We start from the raw sequence: 16,184 nt of genomic DNA on the forward strand, positions 1-16,184 counted from the left end.
CCCGAGCGCAGCGACCCAAGGAAGCAGCCTACAGAACTCGCTTGGCGTTCTCTGTACCTTTGCTGACTCATTCCTTTCATCCACTCCTGATCGCAGCCTGAACTAGGTGGAGTCATCTGGGTTTACAGAGCCGCAGACTCCGGGCGCTGAGGCACTTTTCTGGGCTGCGGGATCGAACCAGCTACCACGTCCGGGTGTGGGGCTTGCCCAGCAGGCAGGGGGGCATCTGTGAGGCTGTGATGGGCAGTCGAGGCCACCATCCGAGGGGAACTGGCCTCACGGCCTCATGTGGCATTAGCGCCCCGATGACTGTCTTCTAAGGAGCAATGCCTCCCCTTCTCATACATGTTCTCTCCCTCTAGAGACACTGACCAGACTCACTGAGTTTTGCTTTCTCTGGATCCTTAAAGAGGAAAATCTACCCCAAAGGTCTGTTCGAAAGAGCATCAGCAGGCACCTTCTGTCAGGATCCGGGGGCCCACGGAAGGGGCTGCACCCCACCTCCATCTGTTTCAGGGCCTGCATGGCTTCCATCCCCTCAAACTGCCTGCACTCCGCATGCAGAGGACCACTCTCTGAATCCTGCCTGGGCCATGCCTCTATCACTATGGCAGGATGAGGGAGCCATGTGGCACACAGCCCAGACGAGCGTGCACAGACACGGCAGTGTATAATTCCCCATGTTAGCTGTGCCTCCACCCAGATTCTAACCATGAGAGCCTTTGAAACACCTGTGATGGGAGAATGAGCACAGCCGTTGCTGTCCCTTAAAATGCTTTCTTAAAGTCGACTTTGCTCACTGACATCTAGTACTTCTATTTTCTTTGTCAAAAATGTTCAAAACACAACAGACAGCACCAGAAAGGGCTGAAGGTTATCAGGCCCCACTTCTGCATAAGTAAATGTCCTAGACATACGAGGGGCTCGTGGAGGTGTTGAGAACTAGGAGCTGGGAGGCCTGCAAAGCGCCCCCAACAACTGTCACCCTGCAGTGCACAGGCGACTATAGCCTTTTTTAATTAAAAGTTTTACTTAGAGGAGTGATAGAAGTGCATCATAGAAAAATAGAAAATATACTTAAACCTAAAAAAAAAAAAAAGGTATTGCCCATACCTTTAAGAGTTTCTTGCTTACCATAATATACTAAAACTGCTGACAGTATTTTTAATGAGGTGATAACATTACTGGTAGCAACTACCATTTATGAAGTACTTACTTGATAAATTCCTCTTGTTGTCTTACACAAACTTGGTAAGTAAACTAATGCAACATCATGTTAGGTAGAGATTATCCCCATTTTAGAGATTAGGAAACTGAGGCTCAAAAAGATTAAACAGGCTACCCAAGGACACCCAATAAATAGAAGTCAGAATTAAAAACCTCTACATTCATAACCCACATGCCTGTCTTCTTCGTCTTCTGCTTATTCCTAATCACTAGCAACACTGGGGGAGGCAGAGGACCCTTTCTGCTCCTTTTTAGTTTTTATACAATACATTTCAGTATTCTGGTTTTTAAAGTATGTGATAATGGTGGACTGAATCTGTCTTTTGTTCTTAGTTGAAGTTTCTGAATATTTTGAAAAACTGATAGGGAATTGTTAGGAAAAAAGTCTTCTACGATGCTTTCCATAAAGGCCCATTTTTATTCTCCTCATCTATATCCAGGCTCAATCTTTAACCCCAAAATTCTCTTATCTCAAACACAAGAACAGTATCAGACTTTTGGGATAGTGTCTGTTACAAAAATATTAATTGCTGAATGTTTTTTTTGAAACTATCCAAAGTGGAATACTTTGTAGACTGAACTCTAATGAAATGGCCTCTTACTGAACTAATTTAAACGATCCCATCTCTGTATCGTTTCAATGCACTTTAGACACAAGTTACCAGGCAAAGAGGGCTAACTAACCTCCATAGGTCGGGCTCAAGTCCACACCAAAAATGTCTCTAAAGTGAAAATTTCTAGAGAAACTCTCTACAGAAGGAACCCTACGTCCTACAGAACAACGTATAGCTTTGTTTTAGTTATATTAATTCCAAAACCATACTAAGACTGTTATTTAAAATTCACTGTTGGGTTCTTTCAGGGGATTTTACACTGCAATCTTGCAGCAACCCCAATCATATCACAACAGGCCAAGGTCATCCAGAGAGCCACAGGACTGTGGGAAAGACTGCTGTCAGACCCCGGCCCTCCACTCAACTTGGGAGGAAGGCTCACGTTTTAGGAGAACTGGAGGATGCCCCTGAGAAGGGTGGCAGGCTGGCTTACATCTTCATCTTGAAGGGCTGCCAGCAAATTGACAGCGGGTTGGTTCATGCAACTCAGCCTCTGAAAAGAGCCCCACGGGCTCCCGAGAGGGACAGTTCAGAAGCCAGCATCAAATCCATGCATGTGGGCCTGGCCAAGTGAACTGGTTCAAGTTTCACTGGTTGGTTGGTTTGCTTGTTTTCACTTCTGTTTGCTTACAAACGTAAAAACAAGCTACCTAAACACTGCTACCACAGAGAATCTCCCAGACTGGAGGTCAGCTGCTACACTGGATCATCAGAAGACCCTGCAGGGACTCCGGGCAGCATGCTTGGAAGGAGCCGTGTAAATACCACCCCCCAGTCTGTTAAAGTAAGCTCAGCAGCAGGACACCCCTGCGCCCCATGTCTTACCATGCAGTTCATGGCGAAGTGGTTGTGTTGGGTCTGGAGCTCCATGGCGTGAGGGTGGCTGGTCCCAATCTCGGTGTAGCTGTTCAGAAACAGGCCCTTGTTGTGTGTGATCCAGTCAAACATCTACCGGGATGAAAAAAGACAACCTGGGATCACTCCCGAGAAAGAGAGGCCTGACACAGACCCAGGAACCGGACCAAACCAAGGAAGGGCGGCATCCTTCCACCGACAAGCCCTGCGGCGCTGGAGCCCAGAAGACTCTAGACAGCTACCAAGTCACAGTTCTGAACGTGCAGGAGCTCAAGATACTCTTACCTAGGGTGCTCCTTAGACAGATGAGGAATTAAGAAGTAGATACATCGGAAGGAGAGGTCATTCAGATCCCCCAGGCTGATTAAAACTCCAATCTTCTGACTCTCTGCTACGCTGAGCCACATAATTAGCCACACTGCTCTTCAATTAGAGACCCGTTAGGTGAAATTACAAGCTTACAGGTCTCTGGATGGGCTTTGCTCTGCCCACAGACCACTGACGGCAACTTCAACGACTAAGAGATTATGCTCTTTAATGCAAGAAGAATTTAAAAAAAAAATCCCTGTGCAAACAATAAAATTTACCATAAAAATAAAAAGAAATGGGGAAAACCTTAACAATGACATCTCTCTTAAGATTCAATACAGATGCTACCTGGGAAAGGATATTAACTACATTGTTCCCAAGAAAACATTTAAGGGAAAAGAAATGATTGTCAATCAACGCTGCTTCCGTGATGTGAACAGAACCTAGGGACAGTCACCTGCTCACTGAGTAACTGAAAGGAAGATTTTCTAGCATCTCTGATAAGGCACTACAGCTGAACCCTGAACAACCTGGGTTTGAACTGCATGAGTCTACTTACATGCAGATAAATGAAGTAAATGAAGTATCTATATTTTTCAATAAATGAAAAACCTGTATTTTCATTTTACACATCTTTAAGTGTGGCAAAAAGCTGTGTTCAACTAGAAATCACAATATATGGAATCAAAAGAACAGGGGACTGGAGCCTTTATTCTACTAAACTGCTTCAGCTTCTCATCCTCGGGTGAGTCATTTATCAACTCCTTTGTTTTAGAGGCAGAGAGCACAGTTCGTGGGTTTTCAACTGCATGAGGGTCAACACCCCAACCCCCATGCTATTTAAGGGTGAACTTAAACAAATAGAGCTTAGAAGCTTACCAAATAACAGTACGGGATAATAGTGCTGGACTGTCACCTTTCAAAAGATCCCTTTATATCAAAGACTTTAATAGGCTTTCTTAACTTTATAAAATATTTTCCTGTCCTTGAAAAGAATTCAGTGAGCTTAGATTAACACAGATCAATCCACCCACATTCACAGCTTGCAGCCCTTTCCTCTAAGTAAGTGTCCTGTTTTCACGTTGCTGAGACAGACAAGAGCTCATTCTGACCTGCTGGTTTGACAGGAAACCGTAAGTAATTATTGCCTGTTATTTCCCAGAAGCTATTATTCTTAATTCATTATTCGCCTTTTATTTTGAAAACAAATTCAATAACAGATCTGAAGGGTGTTTTCTCACTGGCTTTTCTGGGTGGAAGAGCAAGTATTACAAAAATACATGCATAATTACTGCTTTCAAGAATATAAAGTTTTCACTCTTTTAACTGAAAATATCCGCACCTATCTTACAGGCATTCCAAACCAGACCATCAGTAATTAACCACTCTAGGTTTCTAGAAGAGCCCTGAACGCGCGATGAGAGACGCTGGGAAGCAGACTGAGGGGACAGCTCTGAACTGACACTGCTGGTCTCTGACCCAGGCCCTGTGAGTGGCTCGCCCCTCCCCAGCCCTTTCTTCCCGCCCTTTCTCCCGACCCAACCGGCCTCGGGTGCTCAGACACAGCGACCCAGGCAGCCTCCCTCCAGGAAGCACTGTAGCACCCCCCGCCCCCTCCACTACCTTCTCAGCATCCTGCTCGAACAGCCTCAGCTGAAAGCACTGGTCCAGCTTCAGCTTGCGCACGTGCCACATCTGATGCAGATGCTGCCGCGTCGAGTGCAGCCGGTCCAGCATGGCGGACACCTTGGGTAAGAGGCTCTGCAGGTCTGCGTTGCCTGAGCCCGAGTTCTTTTTGGGAAAGCTGTCGCTGCTCTGAATCCTCTGCAGCAGCTTCTGTCCCTCTAGGTCCAAGTCCTCTATGGGGGCCTTAATCACCTTCTTCTTCAGCTGGGAATGCTCCTCGATCATGTTCCGCGCCCCCTCCAAATCCTGGGGCAACTCCTTCTTGGCGAGGATGTCCTGGAGCTCCTCCAGCCGAGACAGCATGTGGGTCGCGTTGCTAATATAGTCTTCAAAAGCAAGTCGGATCTCAATCCATTCTTCGTGGTTGTACTCCAGGCAGCCGTCAAACTCGGGCGTTAGCTGAGAAGGATCAACTACTTTGGTAAGGCCTTCTAAAGAGACCATATTTGTCTTAAGGGGAAAGAAAATCACGTGTGAGAAGATGCACCCGTCTTACGTGGTCTTATCATAATACTTAACCACACTGTAATGCTTAACCACAGATTTTTAAACTTGAAGCAAGTAATCCACTTATAGAAAACCTAACATACCTTGTGCTGGCCCCATTAAAACAAATGTAAATGAAAAGAAGCATCAGTACACTCAGTGAAAGACAAATTCATTAGAGCAACACATGGCTGTTAGTTGGAAAACCTAAAATAATAGAATCATGAATTTCATGACAGCTAAAGAAGGTCAATTTCTTTCCAAGAATGTGGAAATTAACTCACTACGTTAGGCACACTGGAACATGAGTGACTTTTTAAAAATTTAGAAAATGCTCAAGCGTTAGCAAGAAAGCTGGCAGACGCCCTTCTCACAAAGCTGGAGAGAGAACAAATGTTTCATTCACTTGCAGAGATCCACAGTGACTCTAAGCAGCACAGATTTTTGTTTAATTTTTTTTTTTTTTTGATGTGGATCATCTTTAAAGTCTTCATTGAATTTACTACAATATTGCTCCTGTTTTATGTTTTGGTGTTCTGGTTTCAAGGCATGCGGGATGTTAGCTCCTCAACCAGGGATCGAACCCGCACCCCCTGCAATGGAAGGCAAAGTCTCAACCACAGCACCGCCAGAGAAGCCCCTGAGCAGCACGCGGGTTGCACATCACCTATATAACAATCTAATGCTCACAAGGCTCTAGCCAATTACAACCTAGGCGATGAACCTTCATCTCACCCTAACAGAATGTGACGCGGAGTTAATGTTAGTTATGATGCCTCAAGGAAAACGTAAGCAAGGGGAGTTAAAGATGAGGACAAAGGAAAAGAGAAAAAAATATGTGGCCTAGAACCAAAAGATAAAGCCCCACCTCTGTTACCTCTAATCTTAGAGAAACCTTCAGCTGCATCTCTGTGACATTTGGCGTAAGAAATGGCAAAAAGAGGCAGAGCTATAAAGAGGGGCGGCTCCCGGCCCAGCACTTTAGCTTGAAATGTGACTATAGGTTCATTTCTGTCTCATCTGTGCAGACTTTAAAAACGTCCATGGAGCAATTACTTCATGGACAGAAGCAGGTGATAACATAGAGAGCACGTCAACAGAAAAACCAGGGCAGGAAATTTTAAAGGCCCGGAGGGACACAGCACAGTGAAATGCGCAAACACCTACAGACCTTACACCAACAAACTGTTATGTCTGCTTAAAATGTGTATCATCAAATACAACACATTTTACATTCTGTGTCAAGAAAAGAACTAATATCCGACAAACTGTCCTCCAAACTCACTTCGTCTTGTGTGTGAAGATAAAGGCTTACTGGTTTCACCTTTCACCTAAACCTCTTGAGTGTGGTTTCAAATTCAAAAACTACATGCAGATTTCGGTTGAAAATCAGTACCAAGGAACCAAATTTTAAAATGCAATTTCTGTATGCATGAAAAGATTCTGAAAGGTGTAGCAAGTAACATCAAGCTTAAGAATTAATATTGTGTGATATGTTTAATACCAGTATTGCTGTTAACCTTAAAATACATGAATACATTCACTGCAACCTAATGTTTGGGCAAGTGGCTAGATGAACCATCTAGTCAACTAAAAATTAGCATTTGTAATTAGGAAATATTTAAATTTTATTACACAATATGGCACGAATCAAGTTTCCACCTGGCCAGAGTACTTTCTCCCCATAATACTCTCATGAAACCAACTGCATCAGAGCCTTGTCAGAAGCCTGGGAGCCTAAGGAGAGGAGGTTCCAGGGGAAGGAGAGTCAGTCGGCAGGCTGAGGGCTGTTTTACACTGCCTGAAAGACAGTGACCTTGTGCGCTAACTGCACCCAGGGCTCCGCCCGGGGTTTAAAGGAATCGCTCCCTTTTCATAAACGAGAGACCTGATGTATGAAATACAGAGCAGATGGTTCGCTCCAGCATTAATTAAGGATGCGATAAAAAGTCAGTCTCTCCCACACATCTCAGGAACTCTGAGGTTGGGCATTTCTCCCTATCATTCCCTCATTTCCACGGCTGAGGTTAACAGTGAGGACTCAGAAGCCACCTAAAGCCACTGTGCTCAACAGTAAAGCTATTTTATCCCACGAAGTGAAAGGAAACAGGCTTCTAAGACACAAAGGTTACACCCCAGCAACCCCATCGCCCAGAGACAAGAGGCCTGGAACCTAAACCCCCATGGAGATACGGTGACAAACCAACCTGACTGTCTTATTTAACATAATGACTAACTTTACACGTCATATGTAACTAAGATATGCAGCTTTTGCTGGATACATGGTTTTGAAACATCTATAACCAGCCTGCAATGACGACAGAAAAGCTTTTATAAACCACACCTACTGGTTGAGTTGGTCTGGCTACACGGGGAAGTTACCTCAAATTCAAACTTAGAACTGCCAAAATTAGTCCTCTGTTTCTGCCAAAAGTTGTCTGGCTTGATTATCAGCGCGACGTGGATGCAGCAGGGGAAGGACTCTTGTAGGATCTTCAGCAGCGGCTTGATGGAGTCCCACTTGGACCCGCGCATGTCCACAATCACCGTGAACCCTCGCTTGCAGACTTCTTCACTGGAGAGAAAGAAAAGGCAGGTTGACACCACGCCAGGGCTCGCCCCTGTGTCTGGTCGGAGGCGGCCTGGAGAGGCAGGCTCTGCCTCCGTCATCCTGCTGCTGGCGGGGCGGGTCCCTCCGCCCACCGCCTGGCCAGCCAGCGCTGGTACCCAGGGAGCCGCTGGACGCAGAATCCGTACCAAGAGAGCGTGGGTCTTAGCCGTGGTTCTCGCCCTCCCTGGTGCCTTAACGGAACAGACTAACTGTACCCGCACAGGGTTCAGTCTCAAAAATGTTCAAGTCTTTATGCTGTGTCCACGGCTTTTGCATCTTGTCTTCTCTTTAGGAGAAAAGCAGTGACACCACCCTGCCCACCTCCCTGGCCTTGTGTGCATTAACTGGTCACACACGCTGCCGAGGAAGGGTAAAGGGCCACTAGACAAGGACAGAGTCAAACAGGGAGGGAATCCCGACAGCGCGCAGAGCCGGGCACAGCAGTCACCCAGGCTCCAGGACCGCGGGGAGCTGGGATCACTCCCATCAGCGGGCGCGAGCTTTTGAATGTCCCAGTTTATTCCCTTTAACCTGCCTGGGACCCTGAGTTCCCTCGCAGCTTCTCAGGCGTGGTTCACCAGCCCCGGGGGACCCCCCGTCTGGCAGGGTCTGGGGGTACACCTATTTTCATGGGATTACTGTGTCTTATTTGTCTTTGTCAGCCGGTTGCACTGAGAGTGCACAGGCCACAGAGAACATGGTTGCCTCTTAGCAACAGGTCAAGGCAACGCTCAAGTCGCTGTATTCTTCTCTCCAAGTTAGAGCTGTTAAACAAAAGAGCCGGTTTCTCTTAAGAATGTCCTCAATGAAGACATAAAAATTATGAACTTTATTAAATCTCAACCTCTGAGGACACAAGAAATGCATATAAAGCTGCTGCTGCTGCTAAGTCACTTCAGTCCCCCATAGACGGCAGGCAGCCCACCAGGCTCCCCCGTCCCTGGGATTCTCCAGGCAAGAACACTGGAGTGGGTTGCCATTTCCTTCTCCAGTGCATGAAAGTGAAAAGTGAAAGTGAAGTCGCTCAGTCGTGTCTGACTCTTAGCGACCCCGTGGACTGCAGCCCACCGGGCTCCCCCGTCCATGGGATTTTCCAGGCAAGAGTACTGGAGTGGGGTGCCATCGCCTTCTCCGGTACATAAAGCATGTCTGCAATAAACAAAAAAACAAGGGCTTCCCTGGTGGCTCAATGGTCAAGAATCCGCCTGCCAATGCAGGAGACACAGGTTCAATCCCTGGTCAGGGAAGATCCCACGTGCTGCAGAGCAACTAACCCACACGCCACAACTACTGAGCCTGTGTCCAGAGCCCGCGCTGCACAATGAGAGACGCCACTGCCAGGAGAAGCCCGCGCACCAACAGAGAGCAGCTGTGGCTTGTCCACGACTAGAGGAAGCCCTGAGAACAGTGGAGACCCGGCACAGCCACAGACAAACAGACGACACGTTAAAAAACAGAAGAAACAAAAGTCAAAGTGTCCATAAAATGGGTTAAAACTCCACAGTCCCCCCCCACATCATATACAAAAATTAAACTCAAAATAGTTTCAAGAACTGTAAGACATGACATCATAGAACTCCTAGAAAACAGGCAAAACATTCTCTGACATAAACTGCAGTATTTTCTTAAATCGATCTCCCAAGGAAAAAGAAACAAAAGCAAAACCAAACAAATGAGACCTAAACCAACCTAAAAGCTTTTGCATAGCAAAGAAAACCATCAACAAACCCAAAGGACAACCTACAGAATGGGAGAAAATATTTACAAATCATGTGACTGACAGGGGTTCATATCCAAAATATACAAACAGCTCATACAACTCAGTATCAAAAAAACAAACAAGTTAATTTAAAAAAAAGGGCACAAGACCTAAACAGACATTTCTCCAAAGATGACATATAGATGGCGGCCAACAGGCAGATGAAAAAATGCTCAATGCTGCTAATTATTAGAGAAATGCAATCAAAACTACAATGAGGTAGCACCTCACACCAGTCAGAATGGCCGTCATCAAAAAGTACAAACATGCTGGAGAGGGTGTGGAGCAAAGGGAGCCCTCCCACACACTATTGGTGGTGATGTTGCTACAGCCACTATGGAAAAGAGTACAGAGGTGCCTCAAAAGCTAAAAAGGGAGTTACCATATGATCCGGCAATCCCACTCCAGGACAAACATACAGAGAAAAATGAAAACTCTAATTCAAAAATTAGGGGTGTACCCGAATGTTCATAACAGCACAATGAACAATAGCCAAGACATGGAAACAGCCCAGGTGACCATCAACAGAGAACTGGCTTATAAAGGTGTGATATATATACACATACACACAATGGAATACTACTCAACCGTAAAAAACAAAGAAATATTGCCATTTGCAATGACACTGATGAACCAAGAGAATATCATAAGTGAAGTCAGATAAAGACAAATATCAAATGGTACCACTTACATGTGGCATCTAAAAAATAATACAAATGAATCTATATACAAAATAGAAACAGAATCACAGGCATAGAAAACAAGCTCACAGCAACCAAAGGAAAAAGGGAGACGGGCAGGGATAAATTAGGAGATTGGGACTAACAGATACAAACTGCTATGCATACAACAGATAAACTACAAGGGTTTACTGCATAGCACAGGGAACTACACTCAGTATCTTGTAACAACCTACAATGGAAAATAACCTGAAAAACAAATATATATGTATAGCTGAATAATCCTGCTGTATAACTAAAACTAACACAGATATTGTTAAGTCAACTATACTGAAAAAATTTTAATTAAAAAATTTTTTCAATAAAGTGAGCGCACTGTAGACAGCCCCGCCCCCCCCAAAAAAAAAACAAAAACACAATCTCAACTAAATTTAAGTCAATCTCCCGCTCCCTTGCACGAGCTCTTCTGCCTTCCTGCCCTCCCCACTCCCACACATACCATTTTTCCCTCATCTGGACTCTCAGCATTAGAATAACTGACACTCCAGGTTCCTGCAACAATCACAGCAGGGCAAGAGGCCCATAACCAAAACATCCCCAGAAAGTCTGGGGTGACAGAACCTGGGCAGGTGACGGCTCACAGTCCTAGGAACACAAACAGACTGACCCAGCGACCGCCAGCTTATCACTCCAGCGTGGGACGCAGTGAGGAGTGATCTGATTTGCTTCTGTATGACCATAAACTTAAAGAGAGGTCACCCTTGGATCCTCATGGAATCGCTTTTCCTGTCTCAAGCAGGTCCCAGGCCAGGATCTGGGGAGTATCTCAGCCTCCTTCATAAATCCTTAGAGGCAGCTGGCACTCCCACAAATGTCTCCAGAAATCTCCCAAGTCACTAAAATGAAGCGGCCTGGACTTCCTCGGACACTAATGGGGTCTGCTATCCTGCAGGAGTCCATTCAATAGGAACTTCTGGGCTCGACAGGTCCTCGGGGCTTGGCCGGCCTGCGAGGGAGGACATCCATGCCTGCTGCCCAGTGGGGACCAGGGCTCCAGACCCTCAGGGCCTGCTGCTGCACACCAGAGACGCGCCCCAGAGACAGTCCAACTGCAGCACTGGGTTCGATGGTTGTGATCAGCTGCTGTTTAGGGCCTGGGCTTTATCGGTCTTCCCCTCATCGAGGTCAATTCTCTGGCAGCCTGTCTTCCTGTTCACAGAGCCCTGTGCAGTGTGTACATAAAACTACAAAGCCGCTCCACTTGACAGGGGCTTAGAAAGAATCCTGAGTAACTCCAGGCTTAACAAAAGGAACGAGCTGGAGAGAGACACAAACCAAAGGTGCCCTGAGCTTGCACGGTGTACGGAAGGCTTAACTAGTCACCTGCCTCCACGATCCAACTCACAAGTTCTCACCAGGGACTCCAAGGAACACGAGCAGCAGACCAGCCGGGCTGGGAGTGCCCAGCCTTCCCACCCGTCTGTCTTTACAAGCTGAAAGTCAGGCAGCATTGTTAAGAAAGCAGTGACGTGCAAGCATCCCCAAAGCCCGCCCTAACTTCTGAGCATCCAGTGAACAAGTACGGCTGCTACACAAGGGCTCTGGGCCATGCCTCCACCTCCAAGACACTGCTCATCCGAAAGTGAAACTTATTAACCAAGGTATTTTATAGCAGTCTTACCTAAAAGCTTCACTTTAGCTGTGAGATTAAAAAAAATACACATAGATAGAACTAAAGTCCTTTTTCAATGCAGGTCTCTAGAAGAAAGTCTTCTTTCTTCATTTCCTAGATGAAGAAGGTATCTTCTTATATGCATATTCATGAATGAATCAGCTCAGAGTTTCACATGATTTCACTGGTGACCAAAGAGTGATTTATCCATTTAGTTGCTGTGTATGTGTGTGTGCACATGCTCAGCTGTGTTTGACTCTTTGTGACCCCATGGACTGTAGCCCACCAGGCTCCACTGCCCATGGAATTTCCCGGCAAGAACACTGGAGCAGGTTGCCATCTCCTTATTCAGGGGATCTGCCCGACCCAGGGGTCTGGGTCTCCTGCATCTCCTGCATTGGGCAAGTGGACTCTTTACCACTCAGCCACTTGGGAAACCTTAGCGACTATAAATCATTCTAAAGAAGACAAAACATTCTCCTTCATGCGTTAAGAGCAACCAACAACTAGAGATATACCAAGATTAATGTGACTTCATCTCTGTGCGGGAGTCCCACGTAACACCAGCAAGAAGTTCCACTCTGACTTCTCTCCTACTCATTTCATGGAAAAGTTTCCTTGCAAATTAATCATATGAAAGTCAGTCTATTACTCTCATTGTTTTGTTTCTTTAGAAAGGGAAAGGAGAAGGGAAGGTGTCCCAAATAACAATATTCAAAACTAGTCACTGCCGCTCAGAACACACTGATGTTTATCCCCAAGGCCACGTTCTAGTGGAAAGACAATCAGGAAGCCACGCAGAAAAAAACAGACAGGAAGATCCGGCTCTAGAACATGTGGCAAGAAGGAAAAGAACAGAAAGCAAATCTGAAAGACGGACGTTACTGTACTACAGCTGAGGCAGCTAGCGTGGGCAGCTGCCACGCCGGGCATGCGTGTACATAATCTTTCTTAACACGATGATCCGAGAAGCACAGATTACTATCACATAAATCAGAAAACCCATAAATATAAGTCACCAGGCCAGTCTGTCTGACTCTGCCCACACACTTTTCCCGGATAGCACTCTCTCCACATCTGGGAATGTGTGGTCCTGCGACTGTGTGGCCAAGGGGTAGCCAGAGGCTCCTTCACTTCGCAGAAAATGTGGGGAGGGGTGGATGGTGGTGGACTGAGACAGGAGTCCCACAGGCACCCCCCCCTCCACTGTCCAGGACTGTTTATATCACTCTGAAACTAACAACAAATTATCAGACTCAGAAATTAAGAACAAGCAAGCCATAGGCAGGTCCCACCAAATTCTCACACCCTGAATCTTCTGATGATGATCACTGATCCCTTTGGCTAAACCCGGAGTGCTCCCACCTCTGCAGGCCCCCTGGGGGCAGCATGGCTCTTTTCCAGTCACTGGAGGACCTGAGTGGGCCTGGAGAGGAATCTCTTTGTTGCCACTGCTCTTTGGACCACTGTGGAATCTTCCTCCGTTATTAGTGGATAAATGCATCATCTCTCTTACCTGCTCATTAAATGAACTAAGAACAAGAAAATGGCATTTCCTATTGTCCAGAATTGTAAATACAGAGGCAAATCCAGGAAATGAAGTGAACTAACTGTGCTCAGTGGTTGGAGGGTCACATTAGAGAGACACAAGACGATGCTGGTGATACACTCTATTTTCCGAGGAAAGCAGACAAGATGGGCAGAAAGTGATCATTGTCGGAGCCGGCGGACAGGCACAAGGGCGCCTGCTTCCCTCCAGTTCTGTTTATGCAATTCCCAGGACAAAGTTTTGTGTCTCCATTTAAAGGGGGTCATCAGATGATCAACAATATACATAAATCAATTTTTCTATAACATCAATGAAAAAGGCAATTTTTTAGTATTTACAATCAATACAGATTTCAAGAACAAAAAGCAAGCAAGTTGCCAAAGTTATATCCAGAATTCCAACAATGTAACTGCTTTTAAAAGCTCACCTGGATGCAATTCACCTTGCTGCTCATTTAAACTCTAGGACAAGCATCATCTAGGGTGGCAGGGATTTCCTTATGCTTCTGCCCTTCCTCTCTCTCTCTCTCTTTGTCGTCATTAGCACAGCACACGGCACAGTACAAGCTCAGTAAGAGGTGGCCGTAAGCTACGCCATATTTATAAGTGACAGAGTAGGAAACAACTTCGAAGACTCTTTCCAACTCTATGACTTCAACAGTTCAAGGAAGTACCAGGGGAAGACAAAGGGGGAAACGTTTTCCACATTTTTAAGCCCATTTAGGGGCCCATTCACGTGTCATTCATGACGTGTGATAGCTTTCCCACAAAGGACACACAAGAACGCGAAGAAAAACCCAGGAGCTCCCTCTGAAGGTCAGACCATCCAGACCAAAGCTGACCTGCCACAGCCACGGTGAGGAGGGGGTCACCACAGGACAGGGCTGTCTCCCTGGCTGGTGCCAACCTAAGTGGGTCGGGGGCGGTCACCAGCCCCCTGGCAGTGGGCATTTACATCTGCCTGCACCCCGAGGATCCACGAAGCAGGCTCGGATCAGGGCCCCCACTGCTGCCTCAGGCACCACATCCTCACGTGCCCGCCCGGGGGGCACCCACCCCACCCCCCGAGGAACTCGGCCCCTCTCATCCCACACCCGGGAGGGAAAGCATCACGGAAGGGAAACAGGGAGCAAGAATGTGATTTCACCATGGCAACGCTTGGCTGGGACCCGGGCTCTGGGGGGCTGTTTTCCCGAGAGGGGCCCGATGGACGGCGAGCGGCCAGGCCCCCCGCACTCACCTGGGGATACAGGCCAGGTAGGAGATGAGCCGCCGGAGGTCCTCCTGCCGTATTCTGTCATGGTTGCTGCGGGCCGGGAAGGTGAGGATGGGACCCCCGCGCTTGTCTCTGCCACCTGCAAACACACATGTGCACACGCTCAGACACCAAGCGGAGGACGCGGCTCCCGAGGCCCGTGGGCGGCTGGCATCGCCATCACCCAGGCCCAGGGCCGGGGCGGCCCGCCCGGCCCGAAGGACCTTCCAAAGGCCAGCGCCCCTGCTCCGCCGGGCCCAGCGGCAAGGCCACCTGCTCAGGGAGGGTGTCCCACCAGAACCCTGTCTCCTTCCTTCAGCGGGTCTGTTCCCGCCCTTCTTCAGTTCTATGATTGGAGAGGAAAAAAAAGGTTCATGTACCCGTGCTTCCTTTGCCTTAAAACTCACCTCCTCACACCTGTGTGTCTCCTCCCCCCAGTGTCTCTGTGTCTCTGTCTCTCTCTGTGTCTCTGTCTCTCTCCGTCTCTCTCTGTCTCTGTCTCTCTGTTTCTGTCTCTGTCTCTCTGTCTCTTTGTCTCTCTCTCTCTCTCTCCCATACATTCTAAGTGCTCTCCTTACTACAAACCAAACTGGGCTTTAAATCTCAACAGGAAAAGACAGGATTGTTCACCAAACTTCTGTGTGGATGGTGACTTCACAGAAGCTGGGTTCCCAGGCGCCCTCCCCTCTCAAGGGCAGTAGCTGACCCCTGTGGTCAAGCTGCCCCACTCTCTCCAAAAAGCCACACACAAAAAACAAAAGCGACAGACAGACAGAATGGCACAAAGAATTTTTTAAGAACTTTATAAAGATTCATCACATATTAAGTACAACTTTCACGTGACAGGCCTTTGACAGAAAGGTAGAACTATTTCTCATTAAGATATACACAGCTTAAGGAAGTCTACGAGTGTATCTGAATATTTTTGATGGAACTACCACATTTATTTTATTATTTCTATCAAAGGTCTCAGAAAAAAACACAGAGAAAGAAAACTTTTGTTTTCCCAAGTATATACTTCATTTTTTTTTTTTTACTTTTTTTTTTTTTTTACTTTATTTAATTTTATAGCTCGGTCATGTCTTTTCAGAAGTACAGTACTGAGATTGCAAAATTCAAGCCACAATATGAAACTTATTATTTTCTCATCTTAATTATTTACCTTGTCCAGCAAAGGTAAATGAAAATGCAAACAAAAACAAACAGGGGACCAGATTCTTTACTTTAAGGATGCCGAAAACATAGGCAGCAGAAGATGTTGGTATTTTAAAACACATTTTACCAACATGGGTCTTTACAATGTCCTAGGATGACTGATGGGCTTCCCTGGTGGCTCAGCAGTGAAGAAAATCTGCCTGCAATGCAGGAGATGCAGGTTCGATCCCTGGGTCGGAAAGATCCCCTGGAAGGGGAATGGCAACCTGCTCCAGTATTCTTGCCTGGAGAATTCCATGGACAGAAGAACCTGGCAGGCTACAGTTC

The 16,184-nt window shown here is 46.7% G+C and overlaps 1 protein-coding gene across 2 annotated transcripts in view; it reads right to left on the reverse strand.

Annotated features, from left to right (window-relative positions):
• Positions 1-16,184, reverse strand: part of TRIO (trio Rho guanine nucleotide exchange factor) — a 353,621-nt gene that overhangs the window by 204,369 nt on the left and 133,068 nt on the right. For both annotated transcript variants that reach the window (XM_061129325.1, XM_061129326.1), the window contains exons 3-6: positions 14,688-14,802; positions 7,560-7,752; positions 4,629-5,141; positions 2,667-2,789 (exon numbers count right to left, since the gene is read on the reverse strand). In XM_061129325.1, coding sequence (XP_060985308.1) covers positions 2,667-2,789; positions 4,629-5,141; positions 7,560-7,752; positions 14,688-14,802 — 944 coding nt within the window. The remainder of the gene's footprint in view (positions 1-2,666; positions 2,790-4,628; positions 5,142-7,559; positions 7,753-14,687; positions 14,803-16,184) is intronic.

The sequence above is a fragment of the Dama dama genome, chromosome 25 (genome assembly GCF_033118175.1).
Source record: "Dama dama isolate Ldn47 chromosome 25, ASM3311817v1, whole genome shotgun sequence".
In the NCBI taxonomy this organism is placed as follows: Eukaryota; Metazoa; Chordata; class Mammalia; order Artiodactyla; family Cervidae; genus Dama; species Dama dama.